Source organism: Microcaecilia unicolor, chromosome 8 (assembly GCF_901765095.1).
Source record: "Microcaecilia unicolor chromosome 8, aMicUni1.1, whole genome shotgun sequence".
In the NCBI taxonomy this organism is placed as follows: Eukaryota; Metazoa; Chordata; class Amphibia; order Gymnophiona; family Siphonopidae; genus Microcaecilia; species Microcaecilia unicolor.
Window position 1 is genome coordinate 247,261,562 of NC_044038.1, and position 24,220 is coordinate 247,285,781.

Below are 24,220 nucleotides of genomic sequence, written 5' to 3' on the forward strand. Positions count from 1 at the left end.
CTTACTATGTAAGTCACCAACCTGTATCTCAGTATTGCAGGTTGCTGACTCCTGTGGTAAATGAATAACATTGATTGTGAGCCACCTTGCAAGTAGCGTTATTCCATCAATGATGGACCATCGGGTCACCAAGCTGCAGCCCGATGATCCTTATCCACATGTTAAGGAGCCAATACCCTTCAGTAATAGCAGTGCTCAGAGCCTCCCCCCCACCACCACCACCAAGGCAAAAGCCACCATTGGGCACCACTTAATCAAGCCTCCCCTCCCCTTATTGATGCACCAATCAGACTCCCCCATCTAGAAGGCCCCCCTTAGTGGCTAACCCCACACCCAAAAGTGTTCCCTCCCTCAACTGAAGACCCTCTCTCAAAGCAGTAACACCCTAACAGCTCCCCACCCCACCCTCCCAAAGGCCTACCTTATTAGAAATCCTGATGTCTAGTGGTCCAGACATGAACAATTCCCAGTCGCTCCTGCCCTGGTGGTACATTCATCGAAAACAATGGTTCCCAAACCTGGTCCTGGAGATTTGCATTCATTGGAGGCAATGCATCCAAATCTCTTTCATGAATATTCATTGTGGATATCCTGAAAACCTGATTGGCTGGGGTGCCTCCAGGACCAGGTTTGGGAACCACTGATGTAAAATGATGCTGGTGACCTGTAGTATTAGTCTTGTGGTATGACAGCTAGAGGTCATGTTTCCACATAAGGGTCTATGAAACATCAGAGATTATAATAAGATAGGCCTATAAGGGGGCCTTAGGAAGGGTAGGGGCCTGGAAAGAGAGTTACTGCCTTGGGGGGGGTCTTCGGTTGGGGGAGGGGACACTTCTGAGTGTGCAGTCACTAGGTGGGTCCTTTGGGTTGGGCAGTGTCTGGTTGGGACAGTACTATGGAGGCTTGATTTGGGGGGGGGCCCGAGGGGTTTTCACCATTTTTGGGGGGGAGCCACTCAGCCCACTGCTATTACTGAAGGGGGCCAGAATCTTTAACACTGAGCCCGGGAACATTGGGCCATAGCTTTGCAATATTCCGAGGAGGTAATTTACTGACTATAATGCAGCTTGTGGTCTACATTGGTGCACATCACAAACCACATTGCTATATTTACATAGCAATGAGATGCTATACGTGCATTTTGCATGTTTTGCATCTCATTACTGTGTAACACGGGATGACCAAATGAATGCTGCATTAGGGCATTGCACCTTTCCTTAGAGCCCCTTAACAATCATTAAGGAGCAAATAGTGTGGGTTTAGTGCCCTAACGCAGCTTGACACTACCCCTACCCCCCCCCCCTGAAATTTTGTCACTTGGTAAAGAACTGCCTCTTCCATCAATCTTGCATGACATTAGAATAATTTCCATGCAAACACTATTAAACCAGGGTCCATGTGTGGTCTCAGACCTTTGTTTTCAGGTCAGCTGTGTGTAATTCATATTGTCACTGGGATTTTTTTATTTTTTATGCTTCCATCAAATTTTTACAAAATATTTTCTCTCTTTATCCAATGTTTGGTCCCACTTGCTGCCACCTTACCTGTTTATTTTCCTCTTCGATTTGAGTATCTCATTCTACTACCACCATATGGTTTTAGTAAATATCCTACTTTTGATTCTGTTATAGTCATATTGATATATGTATGGTAGTTGACAGATTAAATTACACTGTTCCTCACATGTCAGAAATCCTTCTAACAAATAAATCCTAATGTCTCCAAAGCTCCATCACCTTGTTCTCCCTGACTTTGACCTTGGTCACTTGGATTTTGTTCACAGGATCTACAGATTGAGCTGGATGATACTATGCGCCATAATGATGATTTGAAAGAACAAACTGCTGCCCTTGAGAGACGCAATAACTTGCTGTTAGCAGAGGTGGAGGAGCTGCGAGCTGCGCTAGAGCAAGCCGAAAGAGGAAGAAAACTCGCAGAGCAGGAACTGCTGGAGGCTACAGAGAGAGTAAACTTACTACATTCTCAGGTAAGTCATTCTTTTTATTCACAACAGGGTCATTAACGGACCTGAGGCATTAAACACCTATGTAGCTCCAGCCTGAAGTATTAACCTTTCTGCTCAGTTACCTGATGCATTAACTTAAGTGGTCTATCTATTATCCTCCCGAGTCTCATCTGTGTATGATAAAGGCCCTCTTTATCAAGCCAAACAGCAGTTCACCAATACAGGAGAAATAATTTGAAGCAGGAAAAGAAGACAGTGAACGTTTTGCCCTAATTACTTCTTCAAGGGTTGAGGTAATTACACAAAGAATCATTACAGTTCTAACCACAAATTATAGTTCCTTTTGGAACAGTGTCTAAGCAATAAAGAGAACCAGGATGGGCTTTTAAGTGGATAACATGGCATAAGGAGTTTAGGAATAACCCAGAAACAAGACAAATCAAGGTTTAGATTCCACTGATGTGCGTTGTGACTTTTGCCTCAGGTACAAAATTCAATTGTAAACCCCAAGGAAATACCTACTTTTACTAAATGTATTTCATCTTAAACTACTGAAAAGTGTGAACTAAATCCAAAGTCATAAATAAGGGCTTCCTCTCGCTTCCATTAAGCACCAACGGGTCATAGCAAACTGGGACATTTCTCTCCAACACAATGCCAGATGCAGCACTTTCCCTTCTGTCAGTCTCAGAAGCCTGAGGGCATTAACCTTATTTCTGTCACATCATCCTTGGGTTTAAAGTTCCCTCACATTGACAACTTCACATAAACTTCATCACATCACATCAGCCAAAGGCATAGTTGTGTCACCGGCCTGGGGCATTAATTGCCATGTGTCACATTAGGAGTGGAGGAGTAGCCTAGTGGTTAGTGCAGTGGACTTTGATCCTGGGGAACTGAGTTTGATTCCCACTGGAGCTCCTTGTGACTCTGGGCAAGTCACTTAAACCCTCCATTGCCCCTGGTACAAAATAAGTACCTGAATATATGTAAACCGCTTTGAATGTAGTTGCAAAAACCTCAGAAAGGCGGTATATCAAGTCCCATTTCCCTTTCCCCCTTTCCCTTATGACATCACAATATCAGAAGTGAGCCAAGTATCAGGCAATCAAGCCATTGTGACATCACTGATGAGGTTGGCTCTTATTGGTGGAATGAGTGGAGGAGTAGCCTAGTGGTTAGTGCACTGGACTTTGATCCTGGGGAACTGAGTTCGATTCCCACTGCAGCTCCTTATGACTCTGGGCAAGTCACTTAAACCCTCCATTGCCCCTGGTACAAATAAGTACCTGAATATATGTAAACCGCTTTGAATGTAGTTGCAAAAACCTCAGAAAGGCGGTATATCAAGTCCCATTTCCCTTTCCTTTCCCATTAGACTGGGCATTCAGTTCATGTGTGTTTCTGACCTAGGGCATCAGCTTTACTGAAATCACCAGCCCAGGTATAGAATTGACCCCTATGTGCGTGTTATCCGTTTAAAGCTAGATCAGCATTTCCAGCCTTCACTCTTGAACACATATTGCATATCTTTAAATGGATAACTTAAGTTGACTAAATACTGACCTCAAAGAGTCTATTGTCTGGATAAAGCATTTTGCCAAAAGAGAGAATATCTGTGCAATTAAACAAGATGTGTTGCTTTTATAAATAAATGTCTTTATTAAAATCAATAAAAGCATATTACTCAGAGCGATGATAAATGGGGTACGCCGTGCACCCGTTGTGTGCGTGAGCCTCGTATAGAGCATTTCACTGTTTCTTTATTAGAGCTGAAGTTATAAAGACATCCTTGTTCTTTACAATTTCATTGTAATTCAGCTGTTTCATCTGTTCCAACCAAAGCTGATAAACCCCTGATGCAGGCCGGTGTGGCCGAAACACGATTCGTGTCAGGCTTTTATTGATTTTAATAAAGACATTGTTTGGGAAGACATTACATGAGAGAGGACTCTTTTTTGGATCCACTGTGTGTACCTGGTGTTCTTCATTTCTCCTATGGAGAGATCACCTTCTGTGGTTGTTTTGCTTTTATAAATATGCCTTGACAGTGAGCTACAAAAGTGTTGATAGTGAAGGATGTGGTAAGTGAGGAGGACCTGGGACAGACTGAATAGTGAAAGTTGAGTGTCACTGCATCAGTAGTAGTGTGTACTGTCATTGCCTTACAGAACACAGGACTCATCAATCAGAAGAAGAAGCTGGATGCAGACATCGCTCAGCTGAGTTCAGAGGTGGAGGAGGCCGTACAAGAGTGTCGCAATGCTGAGGACAAAGCCAAGAAGGCGATCACTGATGTAAGAAGGGAACGAGGCTCATAAAAGCTTAAACATGTATTTGGGTACTTCTCTTCCGCAGGAGACTCATGCCTTGGATTTAGCTCTCTGGATCTCGGAGTCAGTGTGGTAGGAGTGAAGTCGGAGCTCACAGGCACTACTGGGAAAACAAATGACCCACCACGTTTAAGGATAAATTGGTGCCACTTTTCAAGACATACTGACCCAGACTAGGTTTTCTTATGGTTAGGAATATTTTGCTTAGCGCTTTCATGATCATTCAGTTGTCAATCCAATAGGATTTGGAATTAGATTCCTGTATCGATACAGATTGTATTTAATTATTTACCATTTAGAAAATTACTGAAGACCTATCTTTTTAATAAATATTTTGGTACATATTTATAAATAGCTTGTTAGTTGGTACTTTATCATATGTGGAGCTAAGGGGTTTTATATCCTTGCTTTTGGAACCCACTTTGATTCTTTTTAGATATAAGCGGGATATAAATACAGGAATGGAATGAAATGAATGGAAAGTGGTCATTCCCAAGTCTACCTGGATAATTGATAACAGACCGTTCCCCTAGAAACTTCTCCAAATCTCTTCTAAACCCAGCTATTCTACTAGTCTTGTCATTAACAAATTCTACAGATAAATTCAATGTTGATAGGGGGAAAAACACTTTCTCACATTTGTTTGAAATATAGTTTCATGGAGTGTTTCCTAGTCTTAGAAGAAAATGCTAATAACTGTTCCCCAATTGCAGCCTCCCTGAGTTAAGTTGAAAGTAATCTTTGGTGGCCTGCAGAATCTTACCTTCTGCTTCTATTTTGTCCAAGAGGGGCTTCATTAAGCTTTCAAAAGCAAAGTCCTTGCCTTTCGTCTTTTCATCTCAATTCCACTCAAATGGTATTTTCTATCCTATCTTTTAGCTCTGCTGCAGTAACACTTGGGCTGTAAAGTAGTTATTATCCAAATACAAATTATGGGTGGCCAAGTAAAAAGTATAACCCCATGTAAGGTTCTCCAAATATCCCCCACTCCCGTCCCCACTATCAGCTTCTTAAATATTTTCCTATCATCTTTCTATATTCACCTGGGTTGTTAGTGATATTGAAATCTCCCCCCGTTATTCATTGGCCTTCACCTAAGTCCAACAGCTTCTTTTCTAAGTCCTCATGAAAACTTTTCTGATTTGATATCCCCAGATCTTTCTGTACACCATAATTGTTTGGATGCAGTGTTGAACTGGCTCAGAGACCATCATCTGAAATTAAATGTCTTTACAGGGCATTTAGATCATCCCCTACAGAATCTAGTATTTCTTAGTAAACCAATAACAGTTGTAGATAATTTCAGATATTTAGGAATTTTAATTGATTATAGGCTTAATTTTTGCAAGCAAGTTTTCAGTATTATAAAAAAGGGATTTTGTATCATTCGACAACTACAATCCCTGAAACATGTATTTCATCAAGCAGCATCACATATTGACTCATTCCTTATTAATTTCTCATTTAGATTATCTGCCAGTAATATCAAACCATTACAGAGCTGAGGAGTGGCCTAGTGGTTAGGGTGGTGGACTTTGGTCCTGGGGAACTGAGGAACTGAATTTGATTCCCGGCACAGGCAGCTCCTTGTGACTCTGGGCAAGTTACTTAACCCTCCATTGCCTGCCACATCGAGCCTACCAGCAGTGGGAAAGCGCAGGATACAAATGTAACAACAACTTACAGAATGCAGCAATTCAGTCCCAGGCAATGTTTGTAAATATGATGTAAGTTTTCGCTGGTTGCCTATTTGTTTTAGAGTAGAATTTAAAATCTTAATTGTTGCTCACAAAGTTTAATATGAACATATGCCTTCTGACCTGAGCCCATTAGCAGTCCCCTAAGGTCATTTCAAGATCATGGAACGGTGGCCCCACTGCTTGCCAAAGCACACAAGGGACCTACTACTACTACTATTACTACTATTTAGCATTTCTATAGCGCTACAAGGCATACGCAGCGCTGTACAAACATAGAAGAAAGACAGTCCCTGCTCAAAGAGCTTACAATCTAATAGACAAAAAATAAATAAAGTAAGCAAATCAAATCAATTAATGTGAACGGGAAGGAAGAGAGGAGGGTAGGTGGAGGCGAGTGGTTACAAGTGGTTACGAGTCAAAAGCAATGTTAAAGAGGTGGGTTTTCAGTCTAGATTTAAAGGTGGCCAAGGATGGGGCAAGACGTAGGGGCTCAGGAAGTTTATTCCAGGCGTAGGGTGCAGCGAGACAGAAGGCGCGAAGTCTGGAGTTGGCAGTAGTGGAGAAGGGAACAGATAAGAAGGATTTATCCATGGAGCGGAGTGCACAGGAAGGGGTGTAGGGAAGGACGAGTGTGGAGAGATACTGGGGAGCAGCAGAGTGAATACATTTATAGGTTAGTAGAAGAAGTTTGAACAGGATGCGAAAACGGATAGGGAGCCAGTGAAGGGTCTTGAGGAGAGGGGTAGTATGAGTAAAGCGACCCTGGTGGAAGATGAGACGGGCAGCAGAGTTTTGAACCGACTGGAGAGGGGAGAGGTGACTAAGTGGGAGGCCAGCAAGAAGCAGATTGCAGTAGTCTAAACGAGAGGTGACAAGGGTGTGGATGAGGGTTTTGGTAGAGTGCTCGGAAAGAAAGGGGCGGATTTTACGGATGTTGTAAAGAAAGAAACGACAGGTCTTGGCGGTCTGCTGGATATGAGCAGAGAAGGAGAGAGAAGAGTCAAAGATGACCCCAAGGTTTCGAGCTGAGGAGACAGGGAGAATGAGAGAGCCATCAACAGAAATAGAAAACGGGGGGAGCGGGGAGGTGGGTTTGGGGGGGAAAATGAGAAGCTCGGTTTTGGTCATATTTAATTTCAGGTGGCGTTGAGACATCCAGGCAGCAATGTCAGACAAGCACGCTGAAACTTTGGTTTGGATGCAAGGTGAGATATCAGGGGTAGAAAGGTAGATTTGGGAGTCATCAGCATAGAGATGGTAGGAAAAGCCATGGGATGAGATTAATGAACCAAGGGAAGAAGTGTAGATAGAAAAGAGGAGGGGACCAAGAACAGAACCCTGAGGTACGCCGACAGGCAGAGGGATAGAAGTAGAAGAGGATCCACCAGAGTGAACACTAAAGGTGCGGAGGGAGAGGTAGGAAGAGAACCAGGAAAGGACAGAGCCCTGGAATCCAAGTGAGGACAGGGTATCGAGAAGTATGTTGTGATCGACAGTGTCAAAAGCAGCGGAAAGATCAAGAAGAATGAGGATGGAATATTGACCTCTGGATTTAGCCAGTAATAGGTCATTGGAGACTTTAGTAAGCGCAGTTTCGGTTGAGTGGAGAGGGCGAAAACCAGATTGTAATGGGTCAAGAATAGCATTTGAGGAGAGAAAATCAAGGCAGCGGTGGTGAACAGCACGCTCAAGTAATTTGGAGAGAAAAGGAAGGAGGGAGATGGGTTGGTAATTAGAGGGACAAGTAGGGTCAAGTGAAGGCTTCTTAAGGAGAGGTGTGACCACAGCATGTTTAAAGGCAGCAGGGACAGTCGCAGTGGAAAGTGAGAGGTTGAGAATGTGACAGATAAAAGGAATAAGAGTAGGAGAGATGGCATTAAGAAGGTGGGTGGGAATGGGATCAGAGGAACAGGTGGTACATTTTGAGGAAGAAAGGAGAAGTGTAGTTTCCTCAATAGTAACTTCAGGAAAGGAGGAAAGGGAATGAGGGGAAGGAGAGAGAGGGGAACGGACTAGTGGAGGGAGAGGTGGTGAGGTAGAGAAAGCAAGGTTTATCTTTTGAACCTTGTTGTGAAAGAATTCAGCAAGGGTCTGAGGAGATAATGAAGGGGGAGTTGGGGGAGGGGGCACCTTGAGGAGAGAGTTCAATGTGGTGAAGAGAAGTCGAGGATTAGAGCCAAGAGAGTTGGTCAGTTGGATATAATAATCCTGTTTGGCGCGTAAAAGAGCAGATTGGAAGGAGGACCTACCTGTGAGTGCATTCTTTTAACTGATTCCAGTATCAATATGGGCAGAAGGAAATTTGAAAAAAAAATTATGATTTTTGTTTAAAACTCGTTTCTCCATTCAGGCCTTTGGTGATCAAGTTGATGGGGAGGGAAGGATTCATTGCAAGTATCTGCATGATATATAATGATGGTGTCATGTCTTTGTAAGTAGTATATAAATATTGGTTCTCTTTGGTATGATTGAGCTAGATCTTTCCTATCTTTTAATGGAGTTCCTTTCATTTAAAGTTGGGTTTTATGTATTTATGTAAATCACTGTGATCTGGTAAAGATAGGTGTTGTATCAAATTTGTGTTGTGCACCTACATTATAGGTCTTCAAATTCAAAATCAGCTGGATCACTAGATACCAGCAACTCGGATCACATATGTAAGACAGAGACCCTAGAGATCCCCACCCCACCCCCACACCATATTTCTTCTCCCTCCTTTTAGATGCAAAAAATGTAGTAGGGTTTTTAGGGGAGTTTAAGCAACCTCTCATTGGTCACCGTCAAACGCTTTTCCTAACTCATATCTACAGAAGCTTGAAGGCAGTTTGCCTCTCTTAATAATGATTGGGCCCGATATTCAGATAGTGGCAATCATTGTTTTGCTGAATGCCAGTAGCGGTTAAATCCAGATGTTCTATGCCAGGTAATTTCTGGGCTTTGACATTGAATGGCCAGCTAATGTCCTTTTGGGCCTCAGGAATTGGCTTTCTTTTATGTTTCTTACCTGAGTGAATCCTAGAGCTGCCATCATATCAAGGAAAAGCAATTGTGGTGGAGCCTGGAGTTTCAATGTGTAGGTTAGTGTCCTTGATCAGTAACCTAGGGAAGCTCGGCAACCAGATCAGGAGTTCTGGAACAGATGATGATTTGTTGCAATGTGCTCTGTCCACCATATTGGCTATCTCCTAGCTGGATTAGGAGACTTTCTGACTCAGACTGATGGGGGATGGAGATTCTGCATAGGTTAATTGTCTCTAGACTTGGGACTGCTACCCCTCTACCCCACTTCCACGGTCTTGCTTGATGCTGGATAGTAAATTCTATGGAGCATACTTAGTCAATGGAACACATGCTTTCATCCAGCCAAGTCTCAGTTATTCCCAAGATATTTAAGTGGTATTCACTAATGTCACCATGAATCACAGGATATTTTTTATTGGCTGATCTGGCTTTTACTAGGCCCAAGTTTCCAAGTAGTGGTCTGTTCATTGCAGGGGTAACTAGATGGTGGTAGTCATGTGGGTATAGTTAGATAGGTGTTTTGCCTCTTAGGTTTGTGTCTTGTAGACAGATATCATCCTCAAGCTTCAAATTCCATAACTTTATTATGCATTTGATCAAAACATATGTTAATCAATTTGATTTAAATCTCCTTCTTGTTACTTTCATGTTAGTTTTAGTATTTTTTTAAAGGATAAATCACCATTTCCTATTTATTTGTTCCACCTAATCACAATTTTATAGACCTCTATCATCTCTCCTCTCAATCATCTCTTTTCCACCATACCATCTGGTGATCACTGGATCCCAGATGATCACCCATGATGTCATCAGAATCACTCTCTCATTTGTAAATTCAGGTCTAATAATAATAATAAAACTTTATTTATAACCTGCTATATTTTTAAAAGTCTAAGCAGGGAACAAATCATATACAAAATATAAACAAAACAAAACAATAAAAATTATTTCTTTACACAACAAACTATACAAAAAAACTCTACAAGTCAAACATACAGCAGATTAAAATGTACATGGTATTAAAATAATTTATACATCAGAGGAACCAAAAGCCTGAAGAAATAAGAGTTTTCAATGCTTTTTTTAAACTGGTTCATTTTCTCTGGTCTAGTATCATTTCTTCCCTTGCAGATTCCTTTACTAGTTAACAGAACAGTTCTCCCTACAATTGAGTACTGCTGGAATGATGTTGCATTACCTACCTCTTGTGTTTGCAGGCAGCAATGATGGCAGAAGAGCTGAAGAAAGAGCAGGACACTAGCGCTCACCTGGAGAGGATGAAGAAAAACATGGAACAAACTATCAAGGATCTACAGATGCGTCTGGATGAGGCTGAGCAGATTGCTCTCAAAGGAGGCAAAAAGCAGATTCAGAAACTGGAATCCAAGGTGTGTACAACTCCCTCAGCAATCTTCCCCATCCCCTAGCATAGAGAACCTTGTCCTTTTCATCATTAGCCACCTACCTACCTCTACAACCCTCTCAGTCTCCTCTGCTGTCTTCTCCATTCTCTGCCTCATGGATTCTCTACTATCCACCCCTCCTTCTCCTCCTCCTAAAAATATTTCTTCTGTCCTTTCTATATTCTGCTACCAGCTCCTGCAGCTTTTTAGACATTTTATTTAAAAAATACATTGAAGAAATCAATTCTTCTGCTGCCCTTCCCATCCTCTCACACACAATATTCTCTGCTGTCATCTTGAAGTCTCTACTTCTCTGTTATGTCTCTCAACTTTTTCTGCCCTCCTTTCCATTCTTTTTCACTCAGCTCAAATTCAGCTAACTTTATTGGTATAACAATTTTACATTACACATTAGGGGGGAAGTTATCAGTGTGGGCTACTGTTAAGATACACGGTAGATGATGTCAGATAAAGACTTGCACAGTCCATTCAGTCGCCCAACGAGATGGCCAGAGCCACACCTGCCACTCTGTCCAGGTAATAGTCTTTCATGCTTAAACACGGTTGGCAATTTGCCATCAAACTAACCACACATAGGCAGATATGTTATTCTACCACTAATTCATGCTATTTTAGCACAGGGTCCCATTTTATGCAGTGAGACCTCACCTAACTACTAATATCTGGGGTTAAAAGTAAAATAACAGGTCTTAACGGTAGCCCACATTGTTAACTTCCCCTCTAAGAGAATAATTTTGTGACAAGCTGCCTTATTTGTGCAGTGAGTACGTGCATAACTTACAGCGAGTTTAAAGGAAAGATACAACATACTTTCCCTTTAAAGATTACCAACTAGTACAATCAGACGTTTATGCTTTCCATTTAGTACAAAGTTTTAATACAATTTACATGCATACTTAAGCTGCTGTGCTCTTTATCTGCTGCCACCTAATTTCTATACTATCATTTCCATCTTCTCCCACACAGCACTGTCTCCTCTTCTTGATCCCTTTCCAATCAACTGTTCTTATCTGTAGCAGTTGGAAAAACTTACTTTCTGACTGAGGTTCAGGATCCAGTCTCCCTGTGACTAGACCTTTTTCCTTAGGGCACATGAAGTCAGGCTGACCTTTCCTAATTTTTAGGACAGGAAACTAAGTCTCTAGTGGGCCCTTGAGTGTGTGTTCCTCATCTACTTCTCCTCATTGAACATTCTCTGGGAGTAGGGTTACCATATCTTGTCCCCCAAAAAGGAGGACCCATGCCCCGCCCCATCACACACCCACCCTGCCCCTTTCACACCCTCACTCCGCCCCGTCACAATTTCCCCTCCCCCCTGTCACATACCCCATTGCCCCCCCTCCCCATCACCCCCCTCCCCTTACCTTACTACTGCCCTGGTGGTCTAGTGACCTCTTTGTGGCAGAAAAGAGCCCCCTCTTTCCTGCCCAGAGGGCTGCCCTGCATGCATCCTTCCTGTTGGTGGTCTCAGCGCCGATTCAAAATGGCCGCTGAGAGTTGAAGTCTCACAAGGTCACTTCAACTCTCGGTGGCCATTTTGAATCAGCGCCAAGGATCACCAACAGAAAGGATGCATGCAGGGCAGCGCTCCGAGCAGGAAAGAACGGGCTCTTTCCTGCCCTGAAGGCAGAAGAGGTTACTAGACCACCAGAGCACTAGTAAGTAAGGGGAGGGGAGGCTAGCAATCTGCCCGTTTGTCCGGATTTCAGGACAAACGGGCAGGCTGGCGGGCGGGTCATCCGGTCACCAGCCTGCCCGTTTGTCCAGAAATCTGGGCAAACGGACAGATTGGCAAAACCCGCCCGGTTGCCCAGACATGCCCTCAAAAAGAGGACATGTCTGGGTAAATCCGGACATATGGTAACCCTATCTGGGAGGGAGTGGGGGGGGGGGGGTCAAAGACCTGGGTTTTACATTCCCTCCAGAAACTCAAGCTCAGATACTATTGGGTCATTTCTTATAACAGACCTCCTATTGTTCAGGTTTGATATCAGTGGTGTCGCCAAACCTGACATTTTGGGTGGGCCCAGAACTAATATGGGTGGGCACTAGGTGTGAGTAGTGTTTCTTTTTTTTTTTTTTTAGAAATTTTTTATTAAATTTTAATAACAGGGGTAGGAAATACAAATTACAAGAAATAATCAGGTAATCACACCAAAGAATATCAGCGGACAGGTAACAGAGGGAGGAAAAGGAGGGAGGTAGGAGGAGGGTAGGGGGGAAACAATTTGTGAATGCATTCAAAGCAAAACCTGCAATTTACACTTGAGTACAATGAAGACCCCATCTGAGCCCCCCTCCCTGACCCAGTCCCCACCTGCCTACCAGCTCCATCGATGGAGGGCCAGACCCGCCCTCGCGGAAATAGGAAGTTACATCAGAAGGCATGACACAGTGAAGGAAGGGCCGACGAGCAAATCGCTTTATAGCTGCAGCAGCGCAGAGCAGGGCAGAGAGAGCAGCAGATGCGAGGCGCTTCACCGATTCTTCTTTTAAGGTTGGGTTCCGGGTGGCAGAAGAGGGTCGGTCTGTTCCTCGACGGAGCTGGTGGGCAGGTGGGGACTGCGACGCCTTGGTACGAGGATGTTGGGGCAGGCCTGGAGGGAAAGTGGCTGGGTCTGGACCCATCCAGGCCCACCCCGTGGCTACGTCCCTGGTTTGATCATCATATTTTTATGGAACAGGGGATCCAGAATATTCCTTCAACTACACAGGAAGTTACATTTGGCATTCTGCTACACACTGAATAGTCTTTATGGTAAACCTGAATTGATAGCCTGAGAAGGAAGATAGGCTTCCTTTTGTGCTTGAACTTACTTTGGTTGCTTGTGTATAGACCCTGGGCTTGAAAATTCATCCACATTACCACACACACACACAATACATTAATTTGTAAACCATCTTGAATAATACTGATTTGGAGAAGTGATATATATTTGAAATAAAGACACTCGTGTGTTTTAGTGGCACTTTTCAATACAAAAATAAATGGCATGATGTTATGACCTGTATATATATGGTGTAAATTTCAAAGGGGTTTCCAAGGGTAAACCTACTGAAAACCTGCTTTGAAAATTGCCCCATGCTCTCTACAGGGATAGGTTATGCCTGTTGCCACACATTTTCCCCAATGCTAGGAACAGGGAGAGAGGGTCTGGCAGGCCAAGGTGGGTCATCTGAACTACATGTAGGGTATCGTTTGGAAATCCAGGCCTGCTCCCTCATTCTTTTATACCTGTACAAAATACAATATGCAAAGGTCTGACCATGGAGAGTTTCCCTTTCAAAATCTGTTTGGAGGACTGTGGATACCAGGCATCTGTGGGTCTGGAAGCTAAATAGCAAGGATGAAAATAGCTCTCTTACTGGACATCTTCATTAACCAACTTCATTTCTTGATGACTGTAGGTGCGAGAGCTAGAAGGAGAACTGGAGGTGGAACAGAAGAAAAATGCAGAGACTCTGAAAGGAGTTCGGAAATATGAGAGAAGGATAAAGGAGCTCACATATCAGGTATTAAAGGAAAACAATTCTACTCAGAACCCAGGTCCAAATATGAAGAACAAAAACAAAAAGTCACCTGCATTTTTATATGGTGACTTTTTGTTTGCATTCTTCATATATGGGACTTTTATGCCAGAATATCTACATAAGTGATTCCAATCACTTGTATATCATTCCCACCATTAAGGTCTCAATATGCACTCATTCACTTGTACTGATTAGATTCTGCTGCCCCTGAGGCAGGCGTTCACGCCAAAACATAGATCTGTCGGGTACCTGGATGTAATTGCAATATCCTGTGGTGGGCATTTATACGATCATTGTTGATTGTATATAGACAATTCATGATGAACCTTTAGATTTTTTTCATTACTTTTTTGTATGTTTTTTTTTTACTGTTTATTAAAGATTTTGGATTTTTCATCTCCGGTTTCATTTCTAGTGGATTTCCTTGGTCCACCCCTACTTGTGCTTTGGTGTATGACCTCTGACATGGGGTGTTTGTTTCCTGTTTTGGTTTAAGAATATAGCCATCAACAATAAAAACCAAATAAGGAAAACTGAGAAAAACATCATACAAAGAAATGTATATCATCACTTTAAAATATGAGTCAGCACCCTTCTAATTCCCAGTGTAGACCCGTCATAAACCATAGGCTTCATGGGACAATAATGTCTTCAATTATTTCTGAAAAGAAAAAATTCATCTTCTACCATTAACTCTTGGATAAGTTTGCTCCATGTTACTGGACCTGTGACTGAGAAAAGCTCAAGCTCATGTGTCTGATAAACTAACCTCAGAACAAGAAGGGCTTGCTACTAATCATTAAACAGCTGAATGAGGTGCTCAAACAGGGACAGACATTTGCACCATATTCTTTAGGCAGACTGTCACTAGCTCATGAAGAATTTGGAACCTATAAATTAATCCCTTATATTTCAACCAGCTAGAAATAAGCAGCTCGTGGTAATGATACCCTGTAACCAGACACCCTGCTGCATTCTGCATCATTTGCACAACTGAAGCAACAAACGTTTAAGTCTGGAAAACATTGCATTGCAGTAATCCAGCCTTGACTATACCAGGGCCTGGAGAACACACCGTAAATCTTCCTTCACTAGGAGAAGACTAGTACAGTTCTCCACAAAGGACTATCCACCACTCATCAATATATATATCCTAGAAAATTGGCAATCTCATTGCTTCTCACTAGCAGAAGGAGAGCAGTGCTTTCTATCTGCATCTTCTGGCTTCATTACTACATCTGAACACGTGGAGCTTTGTAATCTTGGATGACCCACTGGCCCTTCATGTTCAGACATCAAATTGAAGACAGCAGAATGAAGTACACATGGGTAAAAGCTAAAAGTGCAGGTCTCTTGCCAGTGGGGAAAAAGGTGTGTGGGGGGAGGGGGTTAAGGTAAGGACTGCAAAATTTGGTTTGGTGGGTCACAAGGATCAAGCAAACTTGAAAGTGCCAGAAAATAAAAAGGTTAAAAACCATTAGTATAGTGTACAGTAAGTAACTGCAGACTTCATTCTCTAGAATGAGGAAGACAGGAAAAACCTGGCTCGTATGCAGGACCTGATCGACAAACTCCAGATGAAGGTGAAGAGTTACAAACGTCAGTCTGAGGAGGCGGTAAGTACTAAGCACCATTAGGATAAGAGTGTATGGATTAAGTCAGGCTAGTGCATGTATATACATACCACTTTGATGAGGCTGCATGGGCTAGGCCAGTATATGAGTAATTCATAGAGGTTGAACTACCCAGCTCCACTTACAGTGGATTTTGCAACCTAAACAGTACCTCACCAGGCTCCAGCTGTGCATCAATTGTTTATCATTTGTTTAAAATTTTATATACCACTTAATTTGCATGCAAATCTAAGTTGATTAACAATAAAATTATATTCTGGAAACAGAAAAGAACTCCATTATTAGACAGTAAAGTACACAGTTATACCAGCACTCTTGGGTTTAACGACACAGGAAAGCTGGGCACTGCAAATTCTGATTAGTTTTGTTGTCTCCCGCAAATTTGTACTCCTCACAAATTGTGTAGTCTTTCTGTTGGCTGTGTTTCTTAGTGTTTGTTACTAATATTATTGACATAAAATAAAATGCTAAGGGGGGTTTGGGGATACAGTTGGGAAGGGGATAAGTTAGGAACTGGAATTGTGTTAAAGTTAAAAATCAAACATTGTATTGTTTACTTGAACATTGATCACATTTTCAATAAAAAAAAAAGATTTAACATAGGCAGTAAAGTACACATTTACTCGGAACACAAATATACAATCGCACAGTTGTTGCCTTCCACCCATATCCCTCTCTGCAATCATCTGCCATCTGCATTGAACAGAAACAGATTAGTTCTCTAAATTGTCTCCAAATGCTATTCTAAAAAGATGTCTTAAGAGCTGACCTAGATTGTATCAGTGAAGGAGCAGACTACAAGCAAAGGGAAAAGAGAAAAGAAAGCTGAGTTTCTGGTTTTCCTATCTAGAGTACTTTGGACCTGGGAGGACCAATCTATGGTCATTTAAAGAGCGCAAGAGACGTGAGGACAAATATGGAATAGTTAGCAATGCTACTTAGCTGGGGAGTTACCAGTATGAAGAGCCTTATATGCAAAACCTAAGATTTGAAACATAACCTTGTATTCTACTGGCAACCAGTGTAACTGCTTCAAAAGGAGTGTCACATGTCCCTATGCTTTGCCCCTACAAATCAAACTGGCTGCAGTGTTTTGAAGCATCTGCAAACATTTAAGATTAGTCTTAGTAATATCCGCACAGATGATGTTGCAATAATCATAACGAGAGTGGACAAAGGCATGTCACACAAGGTACTCAAAGCATCGTAGTACAAATAATTTCTAATCAAACATATTTGACGGACAGTGTAAAAACCAGATTTCACCACATTAGAAATTTGCTGAGTGAAAATGAGTTGGGAATCCAATATGACTCCTAAATAACTAAAGGAAGGGACTGTTTGGACTGAGTGACCAAACAGAACTGGGGAATGATTAGGAGGAGATGTGTGACCCAACAGGCCACTGTTTTTTGTTCTGGATTAAGAACTGATGGTTATTGAGCCAATCTGTTAGCAACTCCAGGCATGATTGCTTTTGGTTTGCCATTAGAAGCTTGTCAGTTGTGGACTGAATAAGCTCCTGTAACACATGACTTGTAATTTTAATGTGCTTGTCTCTTATTCTTTTCTTAACTTTGCTTTTAATTAATGGTCTTAATTTTCTTGTTTTATTTGTTAATTTGTATGATTATGAACTACTGTGATCATCTTGTTGGAAATTGCAGTATATCAAGTATTTTTAATAAACATAAATACTATTTAACTGGCCTGGAGCTGTCCCTTGCCATTTAAATAGTTTTGAATATCTGGGGGGGGGGGGGGGGTGGTACTGAGAAAATTTATGTTCTCTTTCTCATTGCTCTCCGCAGGAAACACAAGCCAACTCCAACCTGGTGAAGTACCGCAAGGTTCAGCATGAACTAGATGATGCTGAGGAGCGTGCTGACATCGCTGAAACGCAAGTGAACAAGCTCCGTTCTCGCACCAGAGAGGCTGTAGTTAAGGTGAGACTAAACATGCAAGATCATGCTGATTCTGGGGCAAGATCTAGACATGAGTAGTGGAGAGCGAGCTCTAGATCATACCGAGGTGACTTCTAAACCTCATTAATGCAGGCTGATCTCCAAGTTAGACAGATGGAATAAGATCAGTTCCAGTTCACGTTCAAACAGACCAAATGTCAGATCGTAATACTCCAGATAAAACCCAACACCATCAGATTCTGATGTTTGTGGTTTATTTTGTTCAAATGCTGTTGTTTTAGATTGTTTCCTTTTTATGTGTGTCTGTGAGTTCTCTTTTCAATATAGGTTTGGCATTCATTTTCCCTCTATTTTTAGTGTAGAAACAATTTTTATTGATGACATTTCCAACATATAAATCCAACATTGTCAGTAATATGAACAAGTTTTTTTGTTTGATTTAGACCAACATCGTCATCACTTTTTTCAAACTTTTGTATGTAATCTAATAATAAAATTATCAAAAACAACATCCTTAACACCCATCACATTATAACATTCTATCTCGTCTTTAACACTTTACAGAACATTAGATGTCGAATCTCATCATGGATAGTATGCCCTCCTCCCCTCTTCGTTTATTATCCCGATCAAATTAATGAAGTTCTTCCCTCCCCCCTCCCTACAAATTCCCTCCCCCCCTCCCCCCCCCCCTTTTTGAAGCATCAGTTCCTGAGTCCTAGGGATGTTGGACCACCTTTTTATTTGTTATGTTACAGGATTTGTCAGGTAGGAATGCGAGGGTCCCCCAATCTGTTAATAATGTTACTACGGGCGTGGGGTGCAAGGACCTGTATATAGTTTCTCCAAATAAGATATAATTCTTTTTGTCTTTTAAATCGCAAGGCGACAGCTCGAACTTCCATCAACAGTAAAGCATGAAATCTATTACGCCATTGCCAGTATGTCAGAGGCTCCTGCGTAACCCAGTTGACCAGTATGCATTTTTTCCCCACTAAGCAGGCCTTGTAGACCAACAAATTATGGTGGACAGCACCAGCCCCAGACCCTTCGTCCATCCCTAATAGGGCTTGTTCCGGTTTCAGCGAAATTCTTTTGTGTTCCAAATACCCTAAAAAATTAAATATTTTAGTCCAGAACTGCTGGACTTCCGGGCACTCCCACAGAGCATGGTAATATGTACAGGGCACATTTCCACATCTCCCACAAGTTGATTCTCCTACTCCTCCCATTTTGAAAAGCCGTGATTTAGATGTATAAGCCCTGAAAATCACCCTTCCTTGACATTCTCTTAATTCTGCACTGTTTATTCGTTTAGGGATTTGTCGTAAACAACTCAACAGCATATGCAATGTCACCTCCCTTCCAAAATCTGCTGACCATTTCAGTAGAAGCTGGCTCATAGTTTGATGTTTTTTGTGTTGTATCAGTCTTTTGTGAAGGAGTGATATTGAGACCGCCTCCTCAGTAGGCATCTCATACAATTGTTCTATTTTATTGGGCACATCTGCTATGAGAAATTGCGTGGGAATCCCTATTATATAGTGAGATATCTGTTGATGTGCAAAGACATCCGTCCACGAGACTTCACCTATCCCCAATGACTCCACTCCTCTCAGCCTACCTGCAGAGTCTACCAGGTCTTGAATAATTTTAAGCCCTTTTTTCTTCCAAATTTTAAATCTAAAATTATCCATTCCTGGAAGGAAGTCTCCATTCCCCACTATAGGTAGTAATCCACTTTGATGTGCATCAAACGCCCATTGGCGGCTCAATTCTCTCCATATCAATCTAAGTGGTCTAACCAACAGACTGTTCTTTATGTGTTTTGGTAGTGAGGACTGTTTGGCCTGCAGCACATACTGCAATTGCAGAGGGCTAACCCACCTCTCCTCCACTGCCCGCGGTGTGTGGTAAGACGTCTCCCTGAGCCAATCCCCCACATGTCTCATCAAACATGCTCTGTTGTAGCGTAATAAATTCAGTACCCCCACTCCTCCTTTTTCCCAAGAGTCTAACATATTTTGCCAATTTATTTGTGGTCGTTTATGATTCCAAAAGAACTTTGAGAGCATGCTCATCAATTTCCTCCAATCTTTTTTTAAAAGAAAGAGTGGTAAAACCTGAAAGCAATACAGCCACTTCGGGAAGAGTATCATATTAAATAAAGATATGCGGCCTAGTAGGGATAGCGGTAATTTAGTCCATCTATCTAATAAACGCTTTGTATACTCAAACAATTTAGCTATATTCCTCTGGTATAATCTGGAAGGCTCCCCCGGCAATTGTATCCCTAAGTATTCAAACGAGTTATTTGCACGTTTTAGTGGACATGCTAATCTAGACCACTCTGTTTCTGTCATATTTATCAATTGAATCTCAGATTTGTCCAGATTAAGACCAAACCCTGAAAAGTCCCCAAATTCTTGTAAAGTCTCTAAGATCACTGGTAAGGATATTTCAGGTTGTGTTAGGATGACCAGTAAATCATCCGCAAAAGCAGATATCTTAAAATGTTCGTGTCCTATATGTACCCCTTGTATCTCTGGTGATTTCAAAATATCCCGAATTAGAGGGTCTATCACCAATACGAACAGAAGTGGAGATAAAGGGCACCCCTGTCTAGTGCCTCTAGCTACCTCAAATCGTCTAGATGTCAATCCATTTGTCATCACCTCCGCCATAGGGCCTTTATATAACGTTCCAATGGCCCTCCCAAAAAACCCATTGATCCCATATGCTTCCAGTACTCCAAACATAAAGTCCCATCGTACTCGATCGAATGCTTTGTGTGCATCAAAACTGATCAGTATAGACGGATCTTTGCTCAGTGTTATGTGTTCCAATGCTAATAAAATTTTTCTCAGATTTTTTGCTACTGATCGGTCTCGCACAAACCCCACCTGTGGATCCAATACCAGGTGGGGCAGAAATCTAGCTAGTCTATTTGACAAAATTTTAGCAAACAGTTTGGCTTCATAAGCTATTAAAGAAATAGGTCGATAAGATTCTGTTTGAGTTGGGTCTCTGCCCGGCTTCAATAACACGATGATTTGCGCTGTTTTCAGCGAGTTAGGGAGTTCTCCTCTTTCTACATAATTGTTAAAGACCTTAGTTACACAAGCTCCAATCTCTTCAATCAGAATTTTGTATACTTCTGATGTGAAACCATCCACTCCTGGTGATTTATAGAGTGGACTGTCCCTTATACACCACTGGACTTCCTCCTCCATTATGGCTGCATTTAAGATGTCTTGTTGGTGGCTTTTGAGTTGTGGAAGTATCTGTCCCCCTAAATATGAAGTCGCCTCCAATCCCTCGTCTTCTGGTTGAGAATACAAGCGGGTGTAAAATTCCTCAAACACTCTATTAATATCTTCATTAGTATGGAATCTAGCACCTTTCTCATCCTGAATTTGTGTTACCCATCTCCGCCCCCCCACCTGACAGACCAATCTCGCTAAGAGTTTCCCTTGTTTGTTAGCATGTTGGTATAACTGGTATTTATAATATATCAAAGACTTTTGTGTATGAGAGTGAATCAGTTGATTGAGTTCTACCTGTGTCAGCAGCAGTAGTTTCTTATGGGAATGGGATTGCGTTCTACCATATAGTTGTCGAAGCGTTCGCACCCTTTTCTCTAACCGCCTCAGCTCGGCTTCTCTCATTTTCTTTTTATGGGAGGAGTATGATATTATATGTCCTCTCAGTACGGTTTTGGCTGCCTCCCAAAAGAGAACTGGGTCTAATTCATAGCTTTCTCTATTAAATTCCCCATACTCCCTCCATTTATCTTTCAGAAATATATGGAATTGAGAATCATAATATAAATTTCTTGGGAACCTCCAATAATATGGGCCCTTTGGTTCAGCTTCCCATTTCAGGATTACCGATATCATTGCATGATCAGACACCAGAGTAGGACCGATCTCTGCCTTCTCCAGCTGGGTCGCCATGCGTTGTGATATTAGCAGGTAATCTATCCGTGACTGAGTACCATGGGCTCTTGATAAATGGGTATAGTCACGATCCCCTGGATGTAGCAGGCGCCAGGAGTCCAGCAGCTCCAACTCCGAACATACCCACGGTACTCCCCTGGAAAAATTCACTGGTCTTATCCGGGAGGGGCCAGTGCTATCCACCAAGGGATCAAATACTTGGTTAAAATCTCCTCCAATTATTATCGGCATCTGGTCAAAGCTTTGTACATGTTTTAGGAGTGTCTGGAAAAAATTTTTGTTATACTGGTTCGGAGCGTATATATTAACCAGTAACAATGGCTTATTGTTTAATGTAATATGTTGAATAATATATCTGCCCTGGAAGTCTTGAATCTTTCTGTGCTTCACATACTGTATTCCTTTCCTAAATAAAATGGCTACCCCTGCTTTTTTGTTTGAAGTTGGGCTATCAACCAGGTCTCCCACCCACCAGCGGCACAGTTTTTTATGTTCATCTGCATTCAAGTGCGTTTCTTGCAACATGACTATCTGGGCCTTATGTCTATTCAGCGTTTGCAATATCTTTGATCTTTTAATGGGTGATGAAATTCCCCCCACATTCCATGATATTATCTTAACCACAGTTGTTTCCACAAAAGCTCATTATGTTAACTCTCATTGAGCACAATTGTTCTGGAAAGCGAGAGCATCCCAGCTTGCCCCCGCCCCCCACTATTAGGTGGCTCCCTCCAGTCCCCGTGTACCTGTCCATGTCTTTACATTGAATTCCCTTACGTTGATCTATCAGCTTTCCCCTCTGTCCCTGTTCCTGATCCAAATCCCTCCCCCCTCCCTCCTCCCCCAATTGTCCCCTCTTCCCCTGTCCTAATCCCAGTTCCCCCATGTAGTTCTTATAGAACCGGTCACGTATAGGTACCCCACCCCCTCCCTTACTGATTTGATTGCATTCCCTGGTTATGACTATGTACTCAGTTATATTACCACTCTTATTGCGATTTACCTTGCACATCAGTCAGGTTATACAAGACAAAACTGTTGAGTTATTAGCAAGCCAGGACCTTCTATTAGACCAACTTTAGTCTAAAGTCACAAGTCGCCATCTCGCAAATTTCAGGACTCAAATATTCCTTCTGTCCAATATCCTTATCTTCAGCAGGTTATTGTTAATCCATTGTTATTCTCATCTTTCTGGAGTTCCATCTGTGTTTTATCGCTGAGCTTTATAACTCGTTCCGCTTTTCATTTTTATGAGGTCTCTTTACTGCTACACAGTCTTGTTATTCGCGTTTTCCAGTCATGTGGTTAGCTGCTATGTGCTATTTCATTTTGTTGCTTTAGTTGGTAGCGTTTTCAGATAATCTCTGGCTTTCTCCACTGTCTCATAGGTATGTTCCTCGCCATCATAAAGAATCCGCAGTTTGGCCGGATATATCAAAAAAAACTTAATTTTGCGTTCATATAACTCCGCACATATTGGAGCATAAGCCCGCCTCGCCGTCGCCACGCTGATTGAGTAGTCCTGAAAGCACAAAATTTTTTTCCCTTCATACTGCAGTGGCTGACCTGCTCGAATCGCTCTCAGGATCGCCTGTTTGTGGCCATATTGTAATAGCTTCATAATTACCACTCTGGGTTTGTCATTTGATTGTCGGCGAGGCCCCAGCCTGTGCGCCCGCTCAATTCGCAGTGGATCTTGTAAGTTATTTAATCTTAGTGTCTCCGTGAGCCAGCGTTCCAGAAATCCCACCAGTTCTGCGTCTTTTAAATTTTCCGGAAGCCCAACAAGTCTTAAATTGTTCCTTCTTGCTCGATTTTCCAAGTCGTCTAACTTGTGTTCTAGGTCTTGCACCTTTTTTTGAAGTTCCGCTCGTTGCTCCTCGGGCTCCTGCATGCGATCTTCGATGTCGCTGATTCGCTGCTGCATGTGGTCAAGATCTAGATTAAATCCATCTAGTCGTTCATGGGCAGCCTCCGCTCGATCGTATAGAGCCTGCAGTTTTTTATCTAAAGCTGCTTCCACTGCCGCCGTAACCTCTGCAGTAATCTCAGCGGTCCACGCGGAGCACACCGAGGAGTCCGCCATATTGGAATCTAGGGCCTTACCCTTTTCCTTTTCTTTCTTTTGAATTCTTGTGGCCATTCCTTAGCGAATTGTCGAGTCAAAGTTCTTGTCTCGTGCTCTCTTTTCTCTATTGTATTGCACGAGGTATTCTCTGTGTTTAACTGGTTTCGGGTGCCGATTTTGCTGATGAGTATTCGAGGAAGTGTGGGAGCTCCGCTTTTCAGCGACTGCTCTCCACCATGGTACCACGTGACCTCCTTCCCTCTATTTTTAAACTGCTTTGACCTTTGTGTAGTAAAGTCAGTATGCAAAGACTTGATAACCATAAACAGATAAGCATTTGTTTTTAATTGGCTGTTTTCATGTTATTCTGTAACCCACCAAGGCTAGGATTTTACCCCTAGGTTGACAGGCTATAATTCTGTTATAAGCACTATCAAAGACAGCAGTACAATGAGATTGTAGTTTTGAGAGAGAAATACATGTACATAAGCTCCCAATTATCTTCTGTTTTTCTCCAACAGCATGAAGAGTGAAGAAACCATGCTTCCTTCCCTCTGCTCCTGTTCAACCATGGTTTAATTTTCTGTAGCAGTACCAGTAACAGCTGCAACAGCTGTAACCGTAGCTGCACTGTGTGAATAAAAGCAACAGCCGAA

General features: G+C 42.2%; 1 protein-coding gene across 1 annotated transcript in view; it reads left to right on the top strand.

Moving 5' to 3' along the window:
• Nucleotides 1-24,220, top strand: part of LOC115476995 (myosin-7B-like) — a 111,980-nt gene extending 87,760 nt beyond the window's left edge. Inside the window, exons 37-43 of the mRNA XM_030213628.1 lie at nt 1,787-1,990; nt 4,141-4,266; nt 10,241-10,411; nt 13,856-13,960; nt 15,499-15,594; nt 17,424-17,558; nt 24,086-24,220. Coding sequence (XP_030069488.1) covers nt 1,787-1,990; nt 4,141-4,266; nt 10,241-10,411; nt 13,856-13,960; nt 15,499-15,594; nt 17,424-17,558; nt 24,086-24,097 — 849 coding nt within the window. The 3' untranslated portion in view covers nt 24,098-24,220. The remainder of the gene's footprint in view (nt 1-1,786; nt 1,991-4,140; nt 4,267-10,240; nt 10,412-13,855; nt 13,961-15,498; nt 15,595-17,423; nt 17,559-24,085) is intronic.